Genomic DNA, 25,624 nt, shown 5'->3' with positions numbered 1-25,624 from the left:
GTGTACTCTTATCTTTGTATATGGAGTGTTGAGTGTTGTGTGAAGAAGAAGAAGATTTTCAGCCTCTCACCTTGTATGTTCTCTTTTAGGGTTTTGTGAGTGTGTGCTTGCAAGAGCTCAAGCTCTCTTCTCCCCTGCATCTTTTCATGGTATCAGATCCTGGTTCATGCTAAGGGCTGAGCTGCAAGCAAGAGAAGCACAGGAAGCGGTACGAGGGTAAGAGCTTCAACTACTCTTCCCTATTTGTGTTGGCGACTACACCCTTGTCGGGAGCTCTACGGGCGGCACCGGCAAACGATCTCTGATTGAGGAGCTTTCTTTGCGGGAGTAAAGCTATAGGGAAACTATACTGTCCTATCATATAGATTTTTTTGGGCCGAAAACGCGTTTCGGGCGCGTCAGGACCTCCGTTTTTCAGAAAGCAGGTGATTTCGAGCACTGCGGGTAAGTCATCGATTCTCTGCAGAACTCTGTTTTAAGAACTGCAAGAAGACAGATTGGCTGTGCAGACACTGTGTGTGCTGCAAGGAGGTCAACAATTGCCATTGGGTGTATGTATGTACATTGAGGTCACTGGTTGTGACATTTGAGTGTACTACAGTACCGTTGTTGCAGAAAATACAGCAGTTTGTGTAGGATAAACCAGAGTGCTGTTTCTGGTAAATTTGTGTGTCTGGCAAGATGTCAAATGATGGCATAAACCAGATTGTTGCTGAGAAGCTTGATAAGAACAACTTCCATGCTTGGAGGTTCAGGTTGACGAATTTCCTGATGGAAAAGGGTTATTGGGACTACACAGAAGGTGAGCATGAAGAGGCACCGGAGATACCGGAGATTAATCCGACTGCTGCTGCAGATGTGAAAGAGTTCAAGGATTGGAACCAAGGAGCCAGAAAAGTTATATATTGGCTCTCTATTAGTATATAAGACACCATGATTGGGCACATACAGGATGTCAAGTCCCCCAAGGAGGCATGGGAAACCTTGGTAAAACTCTATGAAACAAATGCCAAGGCACACAAGATACAATTGAAGAATGAACTTCATACTGTGGAGAAAAAGAGTGTGTCTGTGAATGACTATGCATTGAAGATAAAGGGTATTGTGGAATCCCTTGCATCTATTGGTGTTTCAGGATGATGATGATAAGGTGGAAGTCTGTCTACGTGGTCTCGGGCCACAATACAAGGCATTTAAGACGTCTATTCAGACTCGGGAAAACATTCCCAATTTTATAGATTTGGTGTCTATGTTAATTGTAGAAGAGAAGAGCTTGGGTGAAGACCAGCAGTCTTCACAAAACAAAAATAGTTCAGAGAAACAGGCCTTCTACACAAGTTCAGGAAGAGGACGAGGTAGAGGAGGCCGTGGACGCGGTTAAGGAGGTGGCCGAACAGGTAATCAGAATTATGACCAGCAGCAACAACAACAGTCCTAGAATTCACAACAACACAACAACAACAACACGCAGGTGGAAGAGGCCAATTCGGAGGCAGATGGAGTCAAAGAGGTCTTGGCAAAGGCAATATAATGATACATGTGGATGCTTTTATTATGGTAAGCTTGGACATGTGCAGGCAGATTGTTATAAGAAGTAGGCTGACATGCAAAATGGGAAATTGCAGCAAAACAACTATGCATCCTCGAGCAGAAACAATGAGGATAATGAAAGGTTGTTTGTTATGCAGCATGTCGTTAATGCCATGTCTGAAATTGTAGAAGCAGCACATAAAGATGATGTATGGTACGTTGATTCAGGTGCTTCGAACCACATGACAAGTCATGGGGGGAGTGGTTGAAGGAGATGAAAAACCTTGAAAGACTAGGTTTTGTGGAAACAGGGGATGACACTGCTCATTCAATCCCATGTTGGAGATGTGCCATTTTCTATGCAGGATGGCAAAGCGAAGTACCTTGCAGATGTACTTCATGTTTCGAACATAACAAAGAATCTGGTTTCAGTTGGTCAGATGATTGAGTAGGGTTTGCAGGTTCGGTTTAACCCTGATGGTTGTTATGTTGAAGACTTTAAAGACAAATGCAGGTTGGTTGTTGCAAAAGGCAATAGAGTGGGCATAATGTTTACATTGAATGTAAAAATGCCTGAAGTGAGTGTTGCGATGTTTGTGCAAATGGTTCAGGAATTGTTGCAGACACAAACATTTGGCATAAAAGTATTAGACATGTGAATGTGTAGAGAATGAAGTCTATGCAGACTAAAGGAATTGTGATAGGGCTGCCAAAATTTAAAGTTGAAGGTATGCAGAGAATATGTGAAGCATGCCAATTTGGAAAGCGAACAAAGCATGTATTTCCACGTAACAAAAATGTGAGCAAAAATGCACTAGATGTTGTGCATTAAGATGTATGGGGTCCTACGAAGACCATGTCTATGGGAGGCTGCAGGTATTATGTGACATTTATTGATGACCACATAAGGAAAGTGTGGGTATACTTCAGAAGGAGAAGGGTGAGGTGTTCACTCACTTTCAAAATTTTAGAGTTATCATTGAAAAGCAAACAGGGAAATATGTAAAGTGCCTAAGGTCAGATGGAGGGGGAGAGTACTTCTCCAATGAGTTCTCTGAGAGTACTTCTCCAATGAGTTCTCTGAAATTTTGAAGAAAAATGGTATTCAGAGATAGTTTACATACAGATACACTCCGCAACAAAATGGAGTTGTTGAGTGGAAAAACAGGCACATTGCTGAGATTGCTGGAGCATTGATGGAAGAGAAGAATATGCCGCATAGCTATTGGGCTGAGGCTGTTTCTACAGCAGTTTACATCGTGAGAACAAGACTCCAACTATAGTTATACATGATGTAACTCTAGAGGAGAGGTTTATTTGCAGAAAACCTGATTTGTTTCATCTAAAAGTTTTTGGATGCATTGCATATGTGCATGTGCCAGATGAGCTGAGAACTAAGGTGGATCCAAAAGCTAAAAAATGTGTGTTTATTGGATATTTCCTTGAGCAATTATGGAAGACCAACTTTCCCAACAAGTGACTCCAACAATCACCTACCAACTCAATAGACAATGAGATAAGCTTCATGAAAAAAGTGTTCAATTGCCCTACCATTGGAAGGAATTAGAGTATTGTATCAAGAGCTTCAAGAATTGCTCCATCAAAAATTTCTCTAATTCAATTCAAGCCGGCTATGGGAAAAAATCCCAATGCTTAGTGACTTTGGATTTCAAGCCAATTGTGGGAAAAAATCCCAATGCTTCTTAAACCATTGACCCTAAATTGGGATTGACACCTAGTGACTTTGGATTCTAACCTCAAACATCCACACACCAATAGCCCAAAGGGGGTGTTACATTTGTAGATCCTAGAAACTCACCAACCCCTACAAGTGGTTTGAAAACAATGCAACCAATGCATGCACAACTCCTATGGATTAATAGGTCCCCACTTTGGAAATTTCTTTACAAGTGAACCCAATTCTAGTTCAGCTCTCCTCACATGGGAGGAACTACCTATGTGGAGCAAAACCAAGAATCAACTTTTTTTATGTCACCATAACAAGGTCATTTCCAGGTAGAAAGCCATGAATAAGGTAATTTCCAATACCAAACCATGAATAATCCGTTAATCAAAATGAAGTTCCTAGCCTAGAAAATGAGGGAGAAACATTAGTGGATCCTATATGTAACCAAACCCAACCCCACAAGTCATGTAAATTCTAACTTGCGAGGTGTATTTTTCCATCTACAACTTTTTGTACCTCACCATAACAAGGTAATTTCTAGTAGCAAACCATGAATAAGGTCATTTCTAATAGCAAACCATGAATAGTCCCTTGATCAGCATGAAGTAGCAAGTGAGGGAGAAATGCTAGTGGATCCTATGTAGCCAAACCCAACCCCACAGGGCATGTAAATTCTAACTTGAGTGGTGCATGTTTCCATCTATAACTCAACCTTATGTTCCACCACCATAATAAATACACATGTTAAGGATAGCATGGGAAATAAGAAGGGGGGTGGCCATGCAAATAGCACCCATGCAAAGAGCCCTTAATCAAGGATGGACCAAGCCAATCCATATCTTAAAGATGATGACCAAATTTAATGGGAATGGAGATCATGTTTAATACTAGGAAAAGTTTGATTAAGTTTACAAAGCTTTTGGGAGGAGAATAGATGATCTAACAAAGATCAATGCCATTGGCTTTTGTCTTTAAGGTAGGGCAATAGTGGTTTACATCTCTAAACCTAATGGGAAAATCTGACTTTAAAATTTTGAGATTGTAATTTACAATTAGTTTGCCAAGTGGGGAAAAATGGAGACCCACCACTCAGATTTACAATCTCAAGAAAGTGGATGGAGAATCCATCAGAAATTACATTGCCAAGGCAAACTATTTCTATATGAAGTATAGCTCCTATGATAGGTATACTAATGAGTCACTCACCTCACAATTCTTGATTAGGTTAAAGAGAAACAGACTCATGACTGCCTATATAGGTCCCTCCATTTACATGTTTGATGAATCTTACTGAGAGCCAATTGACCTTGTAGACAAGCTATAAATGGGGAAGTAAAAGGTATCCCCTAACCAAGAGTAGGTTGAGAGCTCATTAAAATCATACACAAAAGGTATGTAACCCAAGAAAGAAAGTGCTCATCCAATATATAGCCATGTCATTCTCCACCAAATGAGCTAACTGCAAGGAAGAGACTTGCCACAATAGCAGCCCTTTTATACGGCCTATGTGAGCTATAATACCAACTTTTGTATCAAATATGAAGGAATTCCTAGTTAACCAGATATGCCACAAACCTGTCCACCTGAAAAAATGGAAGAAAGCTGAATGTTCTGGGTTATCTGGCCCATTCGAAATCTTGCCAAAAATCCAGTCTTTAACCTTTATCAACGGAGTCCATATGTGAGAAAGGAAATCCCACACCTTCTTTGCCATCGAACATGAAATGAAGAGATGCGGGCATGTTTCCAAGCATGTAGTACAAAACACACAATTACCAGAAGCAATCCGCCACTTCACAAAACTAGTCCCCCAATGGCAAGCCTCCAACTAGCAGTGCCATAGGAACACCTTCCCTTGATATGGAACTTAGACCACCAGCCCTGTAAGATTACTTCCTTCCACCAAGTCCTACTCTTCCTGTTCCATACCCTATTAGCCTTCTCAGTGATCCAACACTTATCTTCTACCGTCATATGGTACACTTAATTTATTGTACACTAGACATGCGTGGGAAGTATTGGTTTCATCGCCTTATTAATATGAAATTTTATATGGATGTTTATTTTTAATCAATAAATTGATTGATAGGCGAGTTGATGCAAGTGTAGATCATTGGATCGAATAATGGAGACGTTTTGGTGTTGGTCAAGAAATATATTTTGAGATGGCAACTTTTGAATATCGACAAATAATATTTGATTTTGTGACGACAAGAGCTATTAATTTATTTGGATGCTATTCATAATTATTATCAATGTGTATATGTTAATTGGGACATGTGAAAGCTCCCTAGTGCATATTTTATTTCTCAAGACGTGCACTTTTATAAGGTTCAAGACTCACACCTATTTTTAAAGAAGCCTAGCTTGCACACACAAGAAGGAAGCTATTTATAAAGCAAGCCACTTTTGAAGAATACTATTCCTGAACAAATCAACATTTGTGTGATTGCAATTGATTGAAGCAGTGAAGAGCTAGTGGATAAAGAAGTGCCAAAGGTTTTTCAAGAAAGGCAAATTTCTATACGATGGGTAACAAAACCCCATAAATCTATTACCCAATGGTCCATCCAAGGTGGAAAACAGGTTACTTGTCCATTTTGAAAACCACCTGTAAAAACCACTTCAAATCCAAAAGTAGTTTTTATGTTCTCAATCCCTCTTCACAACGGGTCACCATAGATGGATTTCCCTCGCCTTGGAGGCCCCCAAACAACCCTCAGCATATCTTTTTACTTCAATTCATCTTCTTCCCCCTCTCAACAGCACACCGGGTGATTGAAAAATTCATCCTAAGTTACTTTTTATTTTTTGTGTGCTATTTGTCTTCCTTTTTCAAGTTTTTCTTAATAAAGCTTCCAAGCTCTAGAATTAAAGGATTTTAAAAGTTTTCTTTTTCTTTTTTATTTTATTTTATTGTCTCCCTCTCTCTCTAAGTGCTGCCCCCTTTTTTTCTCTCTCTCTTCTTATTCTTCTTTTCTCTCTCCCACTCAAACACCATCGCTTTCTTCCCTCTTCTCTCGTCATCGGTTCGTTTTGCTGGCAGCTATTTTTTTTCTTCCCCTCTCTCTCTCTCTCGTTCTTGTTTTGGCTAGACTGCCACCTCCTTTTATTTCCCCCCATTTGCTGTTTGTGCTAAACGCTAAGAGTCGTTTTGTTGTTTTTAAGCTTTGTTAAAAAGCTTTAAATTTTTATATATTGAAATACTTTATTTACTAAATCTTAACTATAAGTTTAATATCCTAAGCTTTTTACATTACAAACCTTATATACTAATTTTTTCTATATAAAAAAAGAGAAGCTTTAATCGCTTAATCCCCCTTTCCTTTCACTCCTACCCATAAGCTTTAACATTTTACAAATCTTAGGGCATTTCAAATTTTCTTTTCTTGGTAAGCTTGGAAAAATAAAAAATAAAAAAAGAAGCTATTAAGACTTATAAGAGCAACATAAAACTTTCTCCTTCAAAATTACACATCGAGCATTACAACAAAGAGGAGATTTTTGAATGCTTACCAACTGGAGTATCTCAAAGGCTTCATCAACATAATGTTATTTCATATTTCTTTTACAAACTAACCTATTTTGACTTTCTTTTTGCCAGAACAATAAGTACCATTCCCAATGACAAATCTGAATCGGCAAAATCCACGACAAAACTACTACAACTAATGGCTGAATGCATGTGCCTCGCATACCTTTCTACATGTAATTCACATTTATTCCAGGTATTACTCCATATATTTAATGATAAAGAAGAAGACAAATGGGATAAAATCTTGGCAAAGAACCATGAATCTTGTTTTCCCCCAAACATTCACTTTTGTCAACTTATGGAACAATATGGAATTATTTGCAAGTATAGAATAAAAGACGACACCACTATCTATCGCGAAGATTTTCTTGATCACCTTCATTTCCTACAATCCATCCTCCCCCCTGAAAAGATCTTTGTGACCATGGAAACAAATGTTGCTATAGAATTGTAGATTCATTTTATTATCCATAACCCATGTCACAACAAAACATTTTGCTCCGACTATATAACATTTTCTCAACTCTTTACTGAATATTTTCATTCATTACTTTTTCTTTTCAGACTAAATTAGACAAGAACAAAAGGCAATGTTATCACAGATATCTGGTCAAGTATAAAGAACATCCCATAAAACATTCTCAAGGGTTACCTCATCATGCCCTCACCGCCTATCCATCCTTGATTGCATCTTATAAGGATACTAGCCCATGATTATTATTGAGGATTTTGTGACAACTAAGGATAGTTGCTTGTCACCCCTGGGGCATGTTATTAAGGATGCATTCATGGAATATTATATATATTCCCATGTTGTGTAATTATGGATTCTTAAAAGAATTCATGGAATAATTTTATTCTCAAGTTCTTTATGTTATGAATTCTCCTAGACGGGTTTAGATTGGGATGCCTTTCTAAATTCGGGTGATCGTAGCTTACTTTACATGTACGCAAGTGAATTTGTACATGCACAGGAAGTATTGGTTACATCGTCTTATTAATATAAAATTTTATATAGATGTTTATTATTAATCAATTAATTTATTAACTGATTGGCTAGTTGATGCAAGTGCAGATCACTGGACCGAATAATGGAGGCGAGTTGGTGTTGGTCAGGAAATATATTTTGAATATCAACAAATAATATTTGATTTTGTGACGACAAGCGCCATTAATTTATTTGGATTCTATTTATATTTATTAGCAATGTGTATATGTTAATTTGGGACATGTGAAAGCTCCCTAGTGCATATTTTATTTCTCAAGACGTGCATTTTTATAAGGTTCAAGGCTCACACCTATTTTTAAAAGAAGCCTAGCTTGCACGCTCAAAGAAGCTATTTTTGAAGCAAGCCACTTTTGAAGAATTCTATTCTTGAAGAAGTTGACATTTTTTGTAAAGCATAGTATTTTTGAGCCCCAAAGGCTACCCATGAAATATAGTTAAGTACACTAAGAGGAAGCATGGGCTCACTCTTGTGTGGGGATAGATTGGACCCAATATTGTGTGGGGATAGATTGGACCCAATATTGTGTATTGAGTATCTTGTTTGTTCTATTTATTTTCAATATTATATTTATTGCAATCACTATTATGGGTTCATGTCAACCCATAATCACTATTATGCTTCAATTGCTTCCTCCATACTACACTATATTTTTACGTATGCTTTTAAGGGAGAGCATTGCATAATCATCATTTTTGGTTCCATTAAGCTCTTAATCACTATTGTCAAAGGACTAGACATTGCTTTACTAAGCATAACCAGAGGGTAAGACCTTCCTTCATATTAAGAATGTCATCCAAGGGTAAATCCAAAGCCAAAAATAGGCTGTATTACTATCACTATGCCCATGTTATGGGCCTTTCGGAGTTCTTAAGCTCCAATATGCACCTTTACCCATGCTATGGCCCTTTTTTATTTCTTACGATCCAACATGCATTGCATTACTATCACTATGCCCGTGCTATCGGCCTTTCAAAGTCCTTAAGCTCTAATATTATGCACCTTTATGGTGAAGGAGTAAGCAGTGAAGAGGAGCATTGCATAAGCTAACAAAAGAAGAGTTGTGGGTGCCATGGGCACTCAAAGCAAATTCATCATGAACTTGGCCCCACTGAGTTCAAGGAGGAGCCAAGAAAAAGTACATAGAGAAGAAATCTACCTCAATAAACAAAGACAAATCCCTTGCTATCATGGCAAATATTTCTCTTAATGAGGAAGATTATGATTGGGCTTTCTAAACCTTTTTGTATGGGTCATGGGTTCTCTGCCTAGGAACTCTGCCTTGGAAGTTCCCCCAAATTTGAATATTTTTTATGTCTTTTTTTATAAGCCTTATTTCTATAAAAGGATTGGCTCCTTTTATCTTACTTTCCCTACTTAAAGCCAGGGGGTTGTCTATATAGTCAAGCTCTTATATCAGGCCTGATACAAAAGTTTCAGGTGTGTCGACATCATTGTGTTCTTTTGTATCAAGTGATTGCAGTTTAAAGCCCAAATCATCATATCAAATTTCTCTTGCTTAGATGACACTCCTTCACTCTGAAGGGGGGTTTGTTGGATATTTCAAAGTCTAAGTGTCCAACAGTGTGTGAAAACTTTAGGTGTGAGCACCCTCTTACTATTACGAGAACATAAGATAGGGCCTTGGAGCCTATATAAAGCATTATACATGGTGCAAATGTTATCATAATACAATGATTCTTTTGATGTGCAACAACTCTCTCACTTGTGTGTGCTATCACATCTCTCTCTCTCCCTGTTACTCTCTATATGTCTCTCTAAGCACCATCTCCATGGCTTGAAGCTGCATCTCCATCTCTCTTTGTGGGTTGTAGGTGCATTATTTGAAAAGATGCAGGGGGGAAGAGAGCTTGAGCTCTTGCAAGCACACACACACTCACAAAACCCTAATAGAGAACATACAAGGTGAGAGGCTGAAAATCTTCTTCTTGTTCACTCAACACTCAACACACCATATACAAGAATAAGAGTACACACAATATGAAAGGTACTCAACCAAATACATACACGGGTTCTCTATAGTGTGAACCCGACTAAATGAGCTGGCGCTATAACTATGCCAGTATCTAGAATGGCTGTCACACAGCCTGTCATCCCACTGGCCGCATATCACCCAAGATCTCACCAACCATGCCAGTGGTGTAAGTGTGGGGCCTTCCCCCAGCGGGTCATCAGTGTCCACCGCCTCACTAGACGAGCTCGATATCTCAACAAAAGATGCAGGGGGAAAGAGAGCTTGAGCTCTTGCAAGCACACACACACTCACAAAACCCTAATAGAGAACACACAAGGTGAGAGGCTGAAAATCTTCTTCTTGTTCACTCAACACTCAACACACCATATACAAGAATAAGAGTACACACAATATGAAAGGTACTCAACCAAATACATACATGGGTTCTCTATAGTGTGAACCCGACTAAATGAGCTGGCGCTATAACTATGCCAGTCTCTAGAATGGCTGTCACACATCCTGTCATCCCACTGGCCGCATATCACCCAAGATCTCACCAACCATGCCAGTGGTGTAAGTGTGGGGCCTATCCCCCAGGCGGGTCATCAGTGTCCACCGCCTCACTAGACGAGCTCGATATCTCAACACTCTCCCTCGAGCTCAACTCCATCTCATGTACACCAAGCGAAGCCCTGAATCTGCGGAGCTTCTCTGTACCCAATGCTTTGGTGAAGATGTCAGCTACCTGATCCTTTGTGCTGACATAAACAAGGTCAAGATCTCCTGCCAAGACCTTCTCTCTGACGAAGTGGTAGTGGACCTCTATGTGCTTCGTACGAGCATGAAAGACAGGGTTCCTGGCCAACTGTATACTGTTAATGTTGTCACAGAAAATGACAACTTGTCTATCCACTAATAGGCCCAAATCTGCAAGTAGCTTTCTCAACCAAGCTACCTCACATGCTGCCATAGCAGCTCCTCTGTACTCGGCCTCTGTACTGGAAAGAGCAACCATAGGCTGCTTCTTGCTACTCCAAGTCACAGCAACACTCCCCAAAGAAAACATGAATCCACTAGTAGATCTCCTATCTGAGATACTACCAGCCCAATCAGCATCTATGTACCCATGTACACATATCTCTGTCCCAGTCTCATAGAATAGTCCACAATGCAAAGTAGACCTCACATACCTCAGTATGCGTCTCATTGCATCCAAATACGGTTTCCGTGGAACCTGCATAAACTGACTCACCAACCCAACAGCATAGCTCAAATCTGGTCTTGTGATCGTCATCTATGTACCCATGTACACATATCTCTGTCCCAGTCTCATAGAATAGTCCACAATGCAAAGTAGACCTCACATACCTCAGTATGCGTCTCATTGCATCCAAATACGGTTTTCGTGGAACCTGCATAAACTGACTCACCAACCCAATAGCATAGCTCAAATCTAGTCTTGTGATCGTCATGTATATCAAGCTTCCTACTATGTGCCTATACATAGTAGGATCCTCCAAGATCTCTCCTGAATTTGCACTCAACTTGCCATTCTGATCCAATGGCACAGAAATAGGCTTATAGCCTATCATACCATACTTGGACATGTCCAAGCCATACTGTCTCTGCAGTAATCCAATACCATGTGGTGACCTAATCACCTCAATGCCCAAGAAATATCTGAGCTCCCCCAGATCCTTCATCTCGAACTTCTATCTAAGCAAGATCTTTACATCAAAGATCTCTGCATCATGGTCCCCCGTAATGATCAAGTCATCTACATAGATGACAACAAGCACAACCCCTCTATCACCATGTCTCACATACAGCGAGAAATCTGCATTGGCTACATGAAAGCCAATAGTGACAAGATATTCAGAAATCTTGTCAAACCATGCTCTTGATGCTTGTTTTAAGCCATACAAGGCTTTCTTCAACCTGCAAACATGCTCGGGGTGACCCACATCCTCATATCCAAGTGGCTGCAGCATATACACCTCTTCTTGCAAATCCCCATGCAAGAATGCATTCTTTACATCCATCTGATGTAAAGACCATTGCTTTGACGCAGCCACTGCTATCACAACTCTCACTGTTGCCATCGTGGCAACTGGGCTGAAAGTTTCCTCATAATCAATGCCATATGTCTATGCATATCCTTTGGCTACCAATCTAGCCTTGTACTTGTTTATGCTTCCATCACTGTTATGTTTTACTTTGTACACCCACTTGCATCCAATGGCTTTCTTGCCTTCAGGCAATTGCACTAAATCCCAAGTTTCATTTCCATATAGTGCATCCATCTCCTCATCCATAGCTTTCTCCCAACACACATTTCCAACAGCCTCATCAATGCATGTGGGCTCTACAACCTGCAGAACCTTTGTCATATATGCATAGTGATGTGCCACATAACCATCATATGTAAATCTCTGCACAGGGTTCTTCACTCTCCCTGATCTTCGTAGTTTTTCATTCATGGCTTCCATAGCCTTTTTTACACCAGGTGTTTTCATAGAAGCTGGGATCCCAAGCTCCTCATCAAGGCTCATGTCTGAGCCACTAGACTCTCCATCAACATGAGAATGCCCTGCAGAAATGTCAGGCATACCAAGGGGCTCAACCACTTTCTCTTTTCCTTTACGTGATGTACTAATCACATTTGCAGGACTGGTATTATGACGCAGCCTGCCACTCCATCCCAGGGGGTTCACCTAAAAGTATGTAAGTGTAGCACGTCAGTTCATCTAAGAGGGGTATTTAAATTCCAAAAAGTTACAGGTTTACATATACAGGAGGGGCTTTTTTATCCAATTTTGAAAAAAAGTTGTAAGTTTCTTAAGAAAGAGGGGTCATTTTATTAGCGTGTGACATGTAAGTAGAGGGGGTTTTTTATTACCTCTTGAACGCACGTGATATGCAACATTTTTTAAAGGTGAACCCCCCGAGCACTCCATGGTCTATCAATAGACCCAGTAGATGAGGACTCTCCTGGTCCACTCAAAGATTGTGATTGCTGACCTGCATTCTGTGCAACCACACTTCCAGTCACATCAGTCCCAACAGCTTCTTTTTCAGCAGCATACCAGCTGCTCATCTCATCAAAGACAACATCCATGCTTACCCTCAACTCACGTGTAGCAGGGTTATAACACCTGTATCCCTTTTTCTCAAGGGAGTATCCAATAAACACACATTTTTTAGCTTTTGGATCCAACTTAGTTCTCAGCTCATCTGGCACATGCACATATGCAATGTATGTAAAGACTTTCAGATGAGACAAATCTGGTTTTCTGCCAGTAAACCTCTCCTCTGGAGTTACATCATGTATGGCTGCAATTGGAGTCATGTTCATGATGTATACTGCTGTAGAAATAGCCTCAGCCCAATAGCTATGCGGCATATTCTTCTCTTCTATCAATGCTCGCACAATCTCAGCAATGTGCCTGTTTTTTCGCTCAGCAACTCCATTTTACTGCGGAGTGTATCTGCATGTAAACTGTCTCCGAATACCATTCTTCTTCAAAAATTCAGAGAACTCATTGGAGAAGTACTCTCCTCCTCCATCTGACCTTAGGCACTTTACATATTTCCCTGTTTGAAACTCTGAAATTCTGAAAGTGAGTGAACACCTCACTCTTCTCCTTCATGAAATATACCCAAACTTTCCTTGTGTGGTCATCAATGAAAGTCACATAATACCTGCAGCCTCCCATAGATATGGTCTTCGTAGGACCCCATACATCTGAATGCACAACATCTAGTGCATTTTTGCTCACATATCTGTTACGTGGAAACACATGCTTTGTTTGCTTCCCAAATTGGCATGGTTCACATATTTTCTGCATACCTTCCACTTTAAATTTTGGCAGCCCTATCACAATTCCTTTTGTCTGCATAGACTTCAATCTCTGCACATTTACATGTCCAATCCTTTTATGCCAAATGTCTGTGTCTGCAACAATTCCTGAACCATTTGCAAACATCGCAGCACTCATTTCAGGCATGTCTACATTCAATGTAAACATTCTGCCCACTCTGTTGCCTTTTGCAACCAACCTGCACTGTCTACATTCAATGTAAACATTCTGCCCACTCTGTTGCCTTTTGCAACCAACCTGCACTTGTCTTTAAAGTCTTCAACATAACAACCATCAGGGTTAAATCAAACATCGCAGCACTCATTTCAAGCATGTCTACATTCAATGTAAACATTCTGCCCACTCTGTTGCCTTTTGCAACCAACCTGCACTGTCTACATTCAATGTAAACATTCTGCCCACTCTGTTGCCTTTTGCAACCAACCTGCACTTGTCTTTAAAGTCTTCAACATAACAACCATCAGGGTTAAATCAAACCTGCAAACCCTGCTTGCCAATGAAACAGCAATGGATTAGAAGCCCTTCATTTTATAATTATACAGTCATTAATGAGACTAAGTACTCTCAAGGAAACCTTTGATGATTCCCATGTCCAAAACCCTAAATAAACATAGACAAACAAGACCTCACTCAACAGCACTTATGTCACATGGAAGGAGAAGATAAAAAGGACAAAGACATCAAAGATGCAAATAACCAGGGTACCATGAGCAGTCAACCCATGAAACATGCCCCTCTTTATCTCAACCACAACCACATACTTCTCAGCTACCCCCTTCAACCTCACAATATTCTATTTCTCTACCACCTCTCCCTATTCCCTATTTAAGACTTCTCCCTCACTTCAAAGAACCTATGCACATTGATCCCCCAAGGGCTCACCTTATATATATGTAACATAGCATGATAATTAATGGAGGTTTTTTTATTAATTAAGGGACTTACATGCCTATGTAAACATGTAGGAGGAGATTAAACAAATAGCTATTTAATATAATTCATGTATGTAATTTACATAGGTGGGTTCGAATTTCAAAATTTAAACATGTATACATAAAAGAGAGGGCTAAACCATTGTGTTAAAAAATGTAAAATTTAAAAAACATAGGTAGTTTAAATTTATTGAGTCTAGATATGTGCATGAGTGCACATATCTAGGAGCATGCCTACTCATTCCCAACCTAGGTATGTGCATTTATTGCTAGAGAAAATATAGGTATTAAAAATTTTATTGCTCCTAGATATGTGCATGAGTGCACCAATTCCTTGTATTTTTTTCCCATAAGTGAAAGTATGCCTACTCATTCCCAACCTAGAGATATGGAAGATCATCACTTTGGTTTATCAAGATTTACATCCCCTAAAGATCATCACTTTGGTTTATCAAGATTTGCATCCAAAATGTTGAGCTATTTTTGCAACCCCTCAAGTATGAAGAAATTAGTAAACACTTTTTGTAGCCAAATTCAATCCCACACCCTCAAAGGATTTCAAGCAAAGATAGTCTAATCTCATACCCAAACACATGGCTAAGTCCCTAGGTTCTCCAAGGAAATAATCACTCAAGCAAGGGAACCTAATCACACACATAAGTTCTTTGCATGCAAATAGCAACTATTATAGGCATAGTATAAGAGTGAACAATGTTCTAAATATTTACAAGAGAACATGCAATTCCTCAAATTATAGAATTACATAAATTCATGTCAATTTGCACAAAAAGGTATTTCTAAAATTATTCCACTCATAGGCATTATTATTAATGCTTATAACAAAGACAAATCTAAATCTCAAATCTCTAAAAGAGACCTTTTGCTACATGAATATGTTATATCTTCCCTTGGTTTTTGGAAATAGTCTTTTTTAAGTATTGATTTTTAGGCAAATTTATAAAGTATACTTTTCTTATATTAAAAAAAATGTTATGGAATAATTCTCTTATTTTTTGCCATGAGTACCATGGTTTGTACACTTGGCTAGTGGGGTGGATAGCGAAGTAATTTAGTAATACTAGAAAAAATAATTTTATAAAAAAACTTTTATTTTTTAAAATCATTTTTAAGTTCCCAATAGTGATGTGTAGCCACATTGATTCTTGAATAATTAATATTTAAAACATTACTTATATCTTTTTCATGTGATGACACCATCACCTTTTGTACTATTCTTTAGGAATTGTGTGCATAAAAAACACATACATGAATGCTTTAAATACCAAACAAGACATGATGGAATTTTAACACTATAGACCCCGTAAATTTTACATCAACGATATGGACCCCTAAAGAAGTAATTTTATATGAACATTATAGACTCCCTAAAGAAGTAATTTTATATCAACATTATAGATTCTCTAAAGAAGTAAAGTTATGTTTTGTAAAGAATCTCACCGTACTTAATTTGTAGCTATTTTGGTGTCATTTATAAGAGATGTTCCGTTTCACCATTTAATAACAGAGATATCCCAAGATGTGGAATATGCACTCCTTTTCCACAACTTTTTTACTTAATACATCGTATGATAGGGTTTCTATGTGCAAACTAAAATTACATCTACAACCATAAACATTATGTCTCAAGCTAACACCATAACTTCTTTAAGTTAGTTGATATACTTTTATGCAAATACACACATGCACATGCACATGTGCATACACATATAAAACAATCACTTCCTCTCTCTCTCTCTCTCTCTCTCTCTCTCTCTCTCTCACACACACACACACACACACACACACACACACACACACACTCTTTGTGCAAACCGAAATTACATATACAACCATAAACGTTGTGTCTTAAGCTAGCACCACAACTTCTTTAAGTTATCTCATAGACTTTTATGCAAATATGCACATGTGCATACACACATAAAACAATCCCTCCCTCCCTCTCTCTCTCTCTCTCAGATACATACACACACACACACACACACACCACGTGCACATCTATGCATTACATACACACACACACACACACATAGACATGCTTACATGTATGCACATGCACACACACACACACACACCGCGTGCACATGTGTGCATATACAAACATAGACACGCGTACATAGACATGCATACTTGTATGCGCATGCACACACACACACACACACACACACACACACACACACACACACACACACACACACACATACACATACAGACATGCATGCATATATGCGCACAAAACACATATTCACATGTGTGTGTATGTGTATGTGTGCATGCATGTGACGCTTACACATGTGTGTGCACCTACTCACACATATGTGTGTGCACATGTACATGCACATTTGTGTGTGTGTGTGTGTGTGTGTGTGTGTGTGTGTGTGTGTGTGCCCACACGTGTATGCATGCTTACATGCATGGGTGCATCCATGCATTTGTGTTCTTATCTTTCTTAGAATGGACAAGAAAGTTGATCATATGCTAGTAGTACATGGAGCCTTCATCACATCCTTTTAAAATAATTTGGTCTAAAAGAGGGGACATTTTGGAAAAACAAACCCCCAGGGAATGTACCACTGAGGATATGATGGAGGCTTGCATTATGCTGGGTTATCAAATATCTTGGGAGCATTCTAGCTTTCTTTTAGAGGAGGAGAGATGGACTTTATTGTGTAACTTATTAAATGAAGTGAAGTGTGAGAAGTAGGGGGCTGGTTTGAGATAGTTTTGGATGTAATTAGTTCAGTGGTGTACTCACCTTTCAATTAATACATATACTTATTATTGATCCCAAAAAAATCAAGTTATTTTATTGTTAAGTTGTATTGTCAATTTGTATATATATGATCCAAATTTGTACTATAACATATTTCCTACTAGATCTTCTTATGTGCTTCTTCCTAATTAGTTGACACATTGAAATTTACAATCATGTGTCTAGATCATATATCAATCATCAAGATTGTACCATTTTAAGCTTGAGTGCAAAAAAGGAATTTAGATATGTCTTAAGTTTACACTATGACTCTTATACAAAACTTTTCACATGCTAGAGCATAGAATAGTTTGATGTGGGCCACAATTACAAACAACATTGCTTAATAGATTAAATAAAAGACATTGGGCATCTTTCCTAGATATTATCTTCTTAATATGTGTGTACACTCATTTTGGACAATCTTTTGAAAGATATTATAATGAATCTTTTTTTGCACTTATATAACAAGTTGCAACCAGCTATGTAAAATCCAGCTAATGGCCCCATAGATGCCTCAATTTGAATTTGAGTACATTAAAGAGGTGTGCCATGCACATGGAAATTTGAGCAAGACCCTCAATATTATATAGTTCAACAAGATTACATGAATCATGATCTAATTATTAAAGGACTTGAGAGAGATTCTTCTAAGTACATGTGGCAATGCTTTCTTGTTTTGTTTTAAAGTGTTGACCACCTGGCAATGCTTTTTTGTTTGTTTACAAGTGTGGTAGAGTGTCAAAAGGTGGCATATGCCTTTCAAGGACAAGATTGCTGAGGTATTTAGACAAGTGGGAGGATACAATGGGCGATGGATAGTGGCTAATGTGAAGCATGAGAGACTTATGAAGAAAGGGAGTGGAGTGAGGATGGGAACAAAGAACAACCATGAAAGTGAGACTTAGAAAGGGGTAAAACTCTAAAGAGAGAAGGGGAGGTGTATTCAATTATGAAGGGGGGCTATATAAGTGGATAGAGTGTGGATGAAGACTTAAGAAGAAGATGACGATGATGGGCTAAGGCTAGAAGAGGAGTATAAGAAGGGGGGGGGGGGGGGGGGGGCTATATAAGTGGATAAAGTGTGGATGAAGACTTAAGAAGAAGATGAAGATGATGGGCTAAGGCTAGAAGAGGAGTATAAGAAATGAGCTAAGCCTATAAGAGGAGGATTAAGGATTTAAGAGGACACGCTTCGCAAGAGGTTAAGGGTTATTTTCACTATTGACTCTTACAACCTTCACTCATCCATTTGACGAGCTCCCTATCGTCGTAGAGAGGTAGGGAGCCTTTGTTGTGTATGTGCTTGCTATGACCTCATGATAGGAGGACTAACGCTCCATAATTGCAAATGAAGAAAGGATTAATGTGAGTAAGTCAATGCGAGACAAGGAGGAGATTAGTAATAATTGAGTGGATAAAGTGTTTATGAAAGATGGGATGATGATTAAAAAAGAGGCGTTGAGATGTAGTCATCAAATATCAAAATGTAAAGGTCAGGATGCAAAATAATGGAGAGGCTAAAAGTGGTGGAAGGTAGGCCATGTCCACATGTCCTAGCCCATATGGTTATCTAGGGCCCTTCACACACTTATGGACATATGATGCAAATGTTACTAGAGAAACAACCTTGCCCATACATACAAGGTGTGTAAAGGACCACCCTTCTAATTGATTGCAAGGCAAAAACTTGGATGAGGGAAAGGGTAGCTTGATATTGATACTATTGACATGTCTCGAAGATGTGGGCTCAAGATGGAGGTAGACCATGTGGCCATATAGTAGTTGGTGGGATCATTATATTGGCTCTAAAAATATCCCAAATGTATTGTTTGTTAAGAGTAGATGGAAACACCACACAAATTTGTGCCTTACTTAATAGTGATCTGTGATTAGGATTTGAGTGGCCGCAATAAAATGTAGACTAATGTATATGTAGACTAATGTATATGTTTAGACTAATGTATATGTTTCTGCACAGTTTATAAATATAATATAATTATGTTTAAAAAAAAGAGTAGATGAAAATAGAAAACCTTTGTAACCAAACATAAAAAATTAACCGAGGAGGCTCATGAGGCCAACCCATGTTTTAAACTAAGGCGGCAGCCTATGAGGAAGAGACTTTTGTAGAGAAAATTATGAATGGATAAAGTAGAGGATAGATAAAGAAAATAGTGCTTTTTAATTAAGCCACCTGAGTGAAGTATTCAAGCCTCATTATTAGGATATTTAAGGAAGTGAACGATGCTCTTTTATTTATTGTGCTGCTAGATAACTTATTTTTCTGAGGAGTAAGGGAAGCCTATCCACGAACCATCTTTGCGTGTGGTTGATCATCATCTCTTTGGATGGCTCTGTACTCTGTAACATCATATTAGGGTTCACTCTGTGAACCATCTCATATTAGGGTTCACTCTCGAATCCCAATCTGGTGCAGGTTTTCTTGTTTAAGGTTTAGTTCTCTGATTGTAAGGAGCTTTTCCTCCATAGCCATACCTCTGTGCATCAAACCTTAGGGTTTCCGATTTTAGGGCTGATTCTGAGTCCTTAGTTTTCCAAGTCATCGAGGAGCTTATCTTCGGCGATAGCCATCTCTCTGCGTGTTTGTGGTTTGCTCTGACGGAGGACCTGAAGGCGATCTTAGGATTCAAATCTATCACAGGTTTTCTGTGGTGGTGTACGGTTCTCGAGGAGCTCCCTACGGTTTCTCTGCGTTTTAGGGTTTCTGTTTCTGCATTGTAGGGTTCCTGTGGCTGCATTTTAGGGTCTCTGTCTGCGGCCATGTCGCGCAGATGCTCGCACTGCGGCCACAATGGCCACAACTCCAGGACATGCCTGGACATGAAGGGAGGGTTCAAGCTCTTCGGGGTGCGCTTCTCTGCAGAGTCTCCATCGCCTGCTGCTGCTACAGAGTCTTCATCTTCATCTTCTACATTTATGAGGAAAAGCGTCAGTATGGGCAATCTGTGCAACTATGGCTCTTTTGATGGAGGGGCCTCTCCCCCCACAGCTTCGCCCCTCGAACAGCCTGATTTGGGTGATACTGTCGAGGGCTACGCCTCTGATGATCTCGTCCACACCAGCAGTAACTCCCGCGAAAGGAAGAAAGGTAATGGAAGTGAAAGTTAGTATATTTTCCAAAATCTGGTTCTGGCATTAATTTATTTTTCGATCTCTATTGCCAAGGTTTGCAAAACTCTGAAGGTTTACCATTTTTTCTTTCTAATTCATGATGATATTTACAAAGGAAGGGGGTGGGGAGGGGAGCGGCTGCTCAGAGCTTGCAGCAAAGGCTCTGATTGTTGAAAAAAATGTTATCAATCACATGTTTGAAATGCTGCAGGAGTACCATGGACAGAGGAAGAACACCGGACATTCTTGCTAGGGCTTCAGAAGCTCGGAAAGGGTGACTGGCGAGGAATTTCCCGCAACTTTGTGAAGACCAGGACACCCACCCAAGTTGCTAGCCATGCTCAGAAGTACTTCCTGAGGCAGAACAACCTGAACAAAAGGAGGCGAAGGTCCAGTTTGTTTGACATCACACCTGAAACGGTATGTGGCCAATTTGAATACACTTGTTTGGGCTGTTGAAGTGTTGCATATGCTTTTTCTTCTTGCACATGTAGTGACTGCTTATTATGCCAATCTCCCATTTGATCCTTCACCTTTGATATCATTGTCAGACGCTCCAGCTTGCTTGTTTCAACACTTTGGGTGGAAGCTAACGGTGTGTACTCTGTTTTGTGCGTGCTCTTTGGCCGGCCATCATATCATATATATTTGTGCCTATGTGTTTATGTGTCCTGTGCGCTTCCCCTCTGTCTAGCCATTGTGTTATATATTTCTTGTACTGTGCTCGTGCATTTGAATGCCTGTGCATTGGCAAATGGGTAGTTTGCACAATGGCATGGCCAGTGAGTGAGACTCTGTTCTTATTCACTATATGCCTAATACACAGCTCTTTTCTTGTCTGTGTAAACTCATTCATTTGCACTCTCTGTGTCCAATATCTGTTGCAGGTGTCAAGCTTTCTTGAAGAACCTGTGCTGGAGGAGACCGGTTGTGATGAGGCTGATGTCTGTGCTGAGCTAAGTCTAGGTCAAAGTATTCCATACGGAAGTAGCCATGGCATGGAGGCATCTCAATTCTCTCGTCACGCTTATCCTATTGGAGGTTTTTCTATGCCCATACATCGACTCTCTCTTGCATCTGTGCCCATGATGGTCTCTGAAGCGGCAGAAGATGTTGGCAAAGCTGCTGAGGACAAAGATTTGGACGTCAATGAGATGGGTGACATGGTTGAAAATGGTATCTTGCAGCTGCCAATGGGTGTAGACGTGATGGAATCTGTCCCAGAAGTCAACGATGATACAGAGGGAGGGTTGAATCAATCAGCCCTTCAATTTCCACTGCTACCAATGTGGCCAGGGCAAAGGCTATATGGCACCACAAATCAAAAGTTATGGTCTACAGAGTCCAAGATTGTGAAGCCTACTCCAATCATTCCAAGACCTCCTCTAAAGGTAGATGAGACGACAAAATTATCAGAGTTGTCCATCAATACTACTCGGCCTGTGATGGAGCCGACACCCTTATCCTATAAGCTGCTGGAGGAAGGCTCAAGGCATTCAGCTTTTCATACAGCATCATCGTCCTCCAGAAATAGAGAAATTGAGGGACAGGGAAGCTTGAGCAATGCAATCAGTGTGCCCTGAGATGTATTGGGACCTTGGGGTGAGCCTGGAAGCCCAACTGAGACTGTATGGAAGCCCCCAGGAGTAAAGCCTTATGGTTGTATATATGGATTTTGGGGCATTTGATTGGCCTGTCTAGACATTAGTTAGTATAGCTGACCACATTCAAACAATTTATTTCTCACAAAAGGAACACTGCAGAATCTTAGAGAAAGATGGTGGGCATATTCTGTGTCGATTGCTTAGAAGGAAAACCTGTTATGCCTTTTGTTTTGTAAGGAGGGCAGCCTAGACATCTGAGCATTTGATTGTTCTGTAGAAACAGAATACACCTTTTTCTTTAGTGCGCCTAATCCACACTTGTTTGTTAAGAGGAAGAAGGGTATATCTAAACCTGGCTTTAGATTTGGAACTTGGTAATTGAGACGATCCTTTTCGATGCCTGACTATTTCTTTTTTTGTCCAATTTTTATTTTACACTTAAGAGGTTGTGACTTTGCTATGCTATGTGTTATACACTAGTGGGTACTTTCTTGTACTTGGACACATTAATCTACAGATTAGAGACTTATCCATCAAAGTTAAGGAGACCAGATTAGGGATGCAGCACTCTGATGGCAAAGGGGGCTGGGTCAATGAGCGGTCAATGATTCCAAGACCCAATGCTTGTTTGGTTATCTTTCCTAGATTGATAAACAGGGCGTAGTGGCCATCCATAGCAAGCTAGCTATTTAAGACATAGTTATCACTATATAATTGAGAGTTTGGGTTATGAGGCACAGTAGTGTGGGAAAGTATTGTCTTGGACCAAGCAAGCAAACATGTTCATACCAAGCACAAGGCAAGAATATAGGTTGGTGTGTGTTGAAGGCAAGCTTTCACACTGCTTCAATGATATGGGACATCAAAGTGACGCAGGCCCATGGAATTGTGTAAGAAGCTATATCTTTTCTTCAGGGGACTCAATGCATAGACTGGTTAGAACTCACCTTGTTTGCAACTCTTTTCAAGGCTCATTTTTGAAAGGATTTTACAGCATGTCCATGAGATAGACCAAGTTTCTATTGGTATTAGGCTTCTTCTGGTAATCACCAAGACATTTATCGAGTGAGATGTAAGGTTTTGCGTGTGTGTGTGTGTGTGTGGTGTGTGAGAGGGAGGGCTTCTATTTATAGAAAAAAATGAGCTTCTAACCAAGCCAACTGATTTTAGAATTTTTCAGATCAGTGTGGGGAGAAGAGGAAGCGAGAATCCTGCATTTTTAAAACAAACACGAAAAATATTGCTGCTTTTTTTTGTATCTCACTTATTGATGGACATACTATATTAGGTCCTTTAGACAAGTGGCTTCTTTGCCTTATGCTAGTGTTCAACTCTTACCATTGCTTTGCTCCCCTGTTTCTCTTATGAGTCCTACCAGATCTCATGTACAAGTAGCCTTCTTTGCCTATGCTAGTTGTTTTTCCTGTAGCATATGATTATGCTTTGCTCCTCTTCACCACCATGACATTTAGGGGCTCGGGTTTCATGGTGCTTAATTGATTGCATTGACAACTCCATTTCTCTTGCCATCATCCTCCATTTCAATGAGCCATACGTTGTAGGTTCTTCAAGCTGTAGCTCCAAACAGACTTACAACTGCCACTACTCGTATCCACAAGCTGTAGCAAGAAAAGGAGATGTACGCATGGAAGATAGTATTTATTGAGAGTATATGCACATTGTATATTTGAGGGCATTTCTTCCAGAATCTAAATGTGTTGCAAGATGAGTTAATGGATATTGCATGATTATTGAGGATGAGGATTTTAATATATATATACCTTGATGGATCATGCATATTAAGATGGATTTTAAGATGGAAGTTAAGGATAACTATCATAGTACTAATTGAGCAAGCGAGACATCCTGGCTTCTTGGACTTCCATAGAAAAGGAAGCGAAAAGTATCATAAATTTATATAAATGTTCAAATGAGAGATTTTGCAAATTACCCAACGTAGCCCTACGCAAGCGCTGGGTCGCTTATAATTAACATTAGCTTAGAACTAATGGATCAGAAACAGCAGCCAATAAATAGCAAAGCGAGAGTGGTGTCAGAAACACCATTGAATTAGGGAACAAGGTGTCAGTGGACACAGTCAACCGCCAAAGCCGTAGAGGGTGCGTCCCTGGCGCTTGAGGGCATACACTACATCCATGGCCGTGACCGTCTTTCGCCGAGCGTGCTCTGTATACGTCACAGCGTCTCTAATGACATTCTCCAGAAAGATCTTGAGAACACCCCTCGTCTCCTCGTAGATGAGGCCGCTGATACGCTTCACTCCTCCCCTGCGCGCCAGCCTGCGGATGGCGGGCTTGGTGATGCCTTGGGTGGATGTTATCGCGTAGGACCTTGCGGTGCCGCTTCGCACCGCCCTTGCCCAGCCCCTTGCCGCCCTTGCCCCGCCCAGACATGGCGGCAGCTTCGATAAAGCCTTTAGTTAATGAGAAGCGGTGAACACGAAGGAGCAGATTTCTATCACATAATTCTTTCCCAATTTTATTGACAGAGTTGTTTGGGGCGATAACCTGTCGCCGTTCGATTGAGTCTACATCCAACGGTGATATGAGTTTTTCGGCACGGATAGAATCCGCTGCACTCATTTGGTTGCCATTAGATGCAGATTTCGTCGACGGCCTCGATTCCTTGCCGCTCTTTAAGGCGCACAATTTTATCAAGCGGCTCGAAAATATATATATACATTATTATTAGTAAATAAGACAGTTAAGTGTTGAAATTTATTCAACCCAAACAAAACGTTTGGGGTGCTTATTATTAGTAAATAAGACCGTAATAATCAGTGTTGAAATTTGAAGCCTTCATAGGGCATCAAAGCTCTTGAAAATAGGGTTGCAAAAGAAGGCCACTATTTTAAATAATTCTTTTAAATTTTACACAAACATATATATTTAGTTAATTTTTAAAGGCCAGTTAGTTCAAATTGAAAGTTAGGGTAAGCCTTCAACTTTCAGCCTGAGTAGTACGTTACTTTGCGAATTTAATTAATGGGTGACAAAATTGCACAATTTTTTTATAAATACACAATTAATATATACATATATATAATAGTATAACCACACTTTCATGTGGGTGGAGAGTTGGCACACTTAAATTACGAGACCCAAAGAATGTGCCTTTTTTTGAAGAATACTCTTGTTCTTGTAAACGTAATATCCTAGATTTGTGAGGTCGATTTTTGTAATTGGATTCTCATAGTACTGACAAGGTTACCAATGAATATAGTTAAGGCCCGCGTTTGGTGAATGTGACTCCAACATACTTGTAAGAAAGGCTTGTAATTAGATTCTAAATCCTGTATTCTTTGTTATACAATCAGATTCTAAATGATATGTAGAAAGATAATTGAAAAGCTTCAAAATGAACAATGGTGTAAAACATGTTCTTTTCGTCACTACTATCATTGTTGAGGTCACCTTACAATTCGATAACTCATACTAGGCATTGAGAGAGTTTGAAGCAACCATGTGAGAAGGTCGAAATGGTTGAGTTGCTCTTACTATAAGAGACTAGGTATCCTTTTTGAGGACTAAGGGGAAGCTTAATATAG

The 25,624-nt window shown here is 39.7% G+C and overlaps 1 protein-coding gene and 1 pseudogene across 1 annotated transcript; one reads left to right on the top strand and one right to left on the bottom strand.

The window, feature by feature from the left end:
• The first annotated feature begins 19,274 nt into the window (after positions 1–19,274).
• Positions 19,275–22,457, top strand: LOC147640852 (transcription factor MYBS3-like). The gene is made up of 3 exons (XM_086816016.1): positions 19,275–20,429; positions 20,664–20,872; positions 21,340–22,457. The coding sequence occupies exons 1-3, from the start codon at positions 20,102–20,104 to the stop codon at positions 22,033–22,035; spliced, it is 1,233 nt and encodes a 410-aa protein (XP_086672142.1). The 5' UTR covers positions 19,275–20,101; the 3' UTR covers positions 22,036–22,457.
• Positions 22,458–24,029: 1,572 nt separating this feature from the next.
• LOC147640851 (histone H4-like) lies at positions 24,030–24,479 on the bottom strand (annotated as a pseudogene).
• Between the last annotated feature and the right edge of the window lie 1,145 nt (positions 24,480–25,624).

Source organism: Cibotium barometz, chromosome 2 (genome assembly GCF_041138505.1).
Source record: "Cibotium barometz isolate CiBa-2024 chromosome 2, ASM4113850v1, whole genome shotgun sequence".
Lineage (NCBI taxonomy): Eukaryota > Viridiplantae > Streptophyta > Polypodiopsida > Cyatheales > Cibotiaceae > Cibotium > Cibotium barometz.
This window is presented reverse-complemented; position numbering and strand designations above follow the sequence as displayed.

Excerpts from the sequence above, each read along its gene's own strand:
- LOC147640852 (XM_086816016.1), top strand. The coding sequence starts at position 20,102 with ATGTCGCGCAGATGCTCGCACTGCGGCCACAATGGCCACAACTCCAGG. Across the intron at positions 20,430-20,663 it reads CTCCCGCGAAAGGAAGAAAG|GAGTACCATGGACAGAGGAA; the intron begins GTAATGGAAGTG and ends GAAATGCTGCAG. Across the intron at positions 20,873-21,339 it reads TTGACATCACACCTGAAACG|GTGTCAAGCTTTCTTGAAGA; the intron begins GTATGTGGCCAA and ends TATCTGTTGCAG.